Source organism: Monopterus albus, unplaced genomic scaffold (genome assembly GCF_001952655.1).
Source record: "Monopterus albus unplaced genomic scaffold, M_albus_1.0 scaffold310.1, whole genome shotgun sequence".
NCBI classification, from domain to species: domain Eukaryota; kingdom Metazoa; phylum Chordata; class Actinopteri; order Synbranchiformes; family Synbranchidae; genus Monopterus; species Monopterus albus.
The window spans coordinates 429046-432422 of record NW_018128190.1 but is presented as its reverse complement, the minus strand read 5'-3'; the positions used below and the strand labels follow the sequence as shown (position 1 = coordinate 432422).

Below are 3377 nucleotides of genomic sequence, written 5' to 3'. Positions count from 1 at the left end.
GTAAACTGCCTGAAAAAAATTCCTCACACTCAATTTCTTCTACCTTTGTGTTTGCTCATCAGAGGCCTTTTAAATGCAGCTCCTAATAACTATCAGTCCAGGTGCAGTAAAGCCCAGTTTGTGTTGTATACTCACCGTATTTATCATCCTGCTCTGTCCACTCCGAGTCGAGCTGCAGCACAGAGACGGGCTCCACCTGTGGCTCCTTTGCCACATCCTTCTCCACGAAGTGCTGGCTCTCCTCAGAAAACTCTTTGCTGGACGGATGCACAATTGTGACTTCTGGAGTGAAACCCAGAGCAGCTTTCTCAGAGATCCAGTTCCATTCTCTTCCTTCCTCGTTCTCTTCCTCATATTCATCATCTGCCAGTGAGCCATCCCTTTCATCGTGCCTCCACCTCTCACCCTCAGGCATGCTGTCCCTCCATTTGACTTTGCTCTTTGTGTCGCTCTCAGCCTGGCTCTGCTCCTCTGACAGGTCTAGACTTCCTCTACTGAGTCCTGCATTCTTCTCTTCAGGCTCTGAAACTCCATTTTCTGACTGGTCTCCATCACTGATGTCCATCTTAGGTTCTTTGTCTTTGTCTACAGTCCATAGTAACGTGCTCAGCTCCACAGGACCAGAGCTGGTCACTTCCTCCTCTTGAGCTTCCTCCTCTTCTGTAAATTTGTTTCTTTCCTCAACACCGTTGCACTCTTGTAGATTTTTATTTCCTGCAATTTGTGGCTCTGCAGTTGGAGCAGCAGATAAAAGTGCCACATCTTCAATTAACTCTAACATTAAATCACCTTGGCCAGACATGTTTGTCTTTTTAAATTCAACTGTTCTCTCTCGATACCCGTTGTACTGTCAAGGGTCTTAGTGTTAGTAAAGCTTCCTCCAGTTGTCAAGAGTCATTTTTGGCCACATCTGTTGATTTCCCCTGTGAGAAAAAAGTTACAGCAATATTTAAATCCTGATTTAAATGCCCCAATCTGTCCAAATAGCTCAGAATACAAGACACTCAATTTACTTTTTAATTTGTCATACAAGACAAAAAAGCAGGAAATCTGCCTTTTTGAGAAGCTATTTTTGGCAATTTTTTCCTCAAAACTGATTATCAGCACTGCTACAAATGAATTTACTGTTTCTTAACTGATTAACTGAATAAACTGGGGCTAATCTGTGCAGAACATTCTACTGCAGTGCCAGATTTAATAAGTACAAAAAAGGTCACACAAAGCACAGACTTGGCATGACAGCTGCACAAATCCCTGGGCCAAGTGCTGCATCTCTTACGCCCTCATGTTTAATATACCAAAATTAAGTTCTCTTGAAAACTGGGATGCCAGTTTTAAAATACACATTTTCAGACAGAAAAATGCTGACAAAGAGGAGCTGTATTTACTAAAATACCATAGCCAAGTTGTCTCCTATATGAGACCAGTCACACTAAACCAACTATACAATCTTACTCCCATTAAAAATAAAATAACTGATTTTTTTTTTTTTTACTACAGGAACAATCACTGTACTGTATTAGTAAGGATGTTGCAAGCAGCTATGACTCAACATCTTATCCCAATTGTCTGTAAAGTGAGTATTTGGTTATATAAACACGGCTGCATTCCTAACACACGAGCCTAACTGGACTTTGGCATCTACAGCAGCTCAAGTTAAGGTGCAGTTGTGACTGTGAGCGCCATGGCTGGACTTTATCATACTTCTGACAACGTAGCGTTGATTTAACGTTTGAATTCTATGATGAGGGAGCTTTTCACTTTAAAGCCACATGCTCTATGTTGTAATTCCAAAACGGCTAGGCCAATAAATTAATGCCACACAAAGCTTTGCAAACACACAATTTGCTAAACAAAACACTTTTAAACTGTTTTGAAAATCCTTGTCAATCCCGTAAACACAGGTGTAGTTAGGCCCAGAGGAGCAGTGGCGTCCTTCAATGTTAAATCAGAACTACAACTTTTAACAAATCCGTGTTTACCACCTTGTCCTGATAAACATTTAACAGAGAACCTAATGAACACGAACGGTCTCCATACCTGCTGTATTTCACCGAAACAACCCGTAACTTGAAAGTTTCTATCTCCGCGGTTCAGTGTTTTGCCACAGGTAAAGTAGAAAGTCACCTGACCGGAGCGACCAGGTGCGATCCACAGAGCAGGAAACAGCAGAGGTATCACTCTGCTTCTATTTCCACGGCCCGAAAATGTCGCATCAGTTAGAGTTTTGGTCCCATTGTCAACCACGTCACAAACTGCATTCTGTAAAACTAGAGAGGTGAAAAACTATGATCTGTAATTCTGTTTGTGGAAACACTGTTGCGCCTTTGTTCTGTCCTATTCCATGACTAGCACAGTCTAATGATAAACAACATTTATTCTCTTAAGCTGGGCTAATTTTTGCTCTCAAATTAATGTGAGACCCCATTGCCTTTTTGCAGACTTTATACAGTGCCTTGCGAAAGTATTCGGCCCCCTTGAACTTTGTGACCTTTTGCCACATTTCAGGCTTCAAACATAAAGATATAAAACTGTAATTTTTTGTGAAGAATCAACAACAAGTGGGACACAATCATGAAGTGGAACGAAATTTATTGGATATTTCAAACTTTTTTAACAAATAAAAAACTGAATAATTGGGCGTGCAAAATTATTCAGCCCCTTTACTTTCAGTGCAGCAAACTCTCTCCAGAAGTTCAGTGAGGATCTCTGAATGATCCAATGTTGACCTAAATGACTAATGATGATAAATAGAATCCACCTGTGTGTAATCAAGTCTCCGTATAAATGCACCTGCACTGTGATAGTCTCAGAGGTCTGTTTAAAGCGCAGAGAGCATCATGAAGAACAAGGAACACACCAGGCAGGTCCGAGATACTGTTGTGGAGAAGTTTAAAGCCGGATTTGGATACAAAAAGATTTCCCAAGCTTTAAACATCCCAAGGAGCACTGTGCAAGTGATAATATTGAAATGGAAGGAGTATCAGACCACTGCAAATCTACCAAGACCTGGCCGTCCCTCTAAACTTTCAGCTCATACAAGGAGAAGACTGATCAGAGATGCAGCCAAGAGGCCCATGATCACTCTGGATGAACTGCAGAGATCTACAGCTGAGGTGGGAGACTCTGTCCATAGGACAACAATCAGTCGTATACTGCACAAATCTGGCCTTTATGGAAGAGTGGCAAGAAGAAAGCCATTTCTTAAAGATATCCATAAAAAGTGTCGTTTAAAGTTTGCCACAAGCCACCTGGGAGACACACCAAACATGTGGAAGAAGGTGCTCTGGTCAGATGAAACCAAAATTGAACTTTTTGGCAACAATGCAAAACGTTATGTTTGGCGTAAAAGCAACACAGCTCATCACCCTGAACAC

The 3377-nt window shown here is 41.5% G+C and overlaps 1 protein-coding gene across 1 annotated transcript in view; it reads right to left on the bottom strand.

Moving 5' to 3' along the window:
• Positions 1-2220, bottom strand: part of tmem79a (transmembrane protein 79a) — a 4850-nt gene extending 2630 nt beyond the window's left edge. The window contains exons 1-2 of the mRNA XM_020623795.1: positions 2041-2220; positions 136-923 (exon numbers count right to left, since the gene is read on the bottom strand). Coding sequence (XP_020479451.1) covers positions 136-802 — 667 coding nt within the window. The 5' untranslated portion in view covers positions 803-923; positions 2041-2220. The remainder of the gene's footprint in view (positions 1-135; positions 924-2040) is intronic.
• Positions 2221-3377: the final 1157 nt, after the last annotated feature.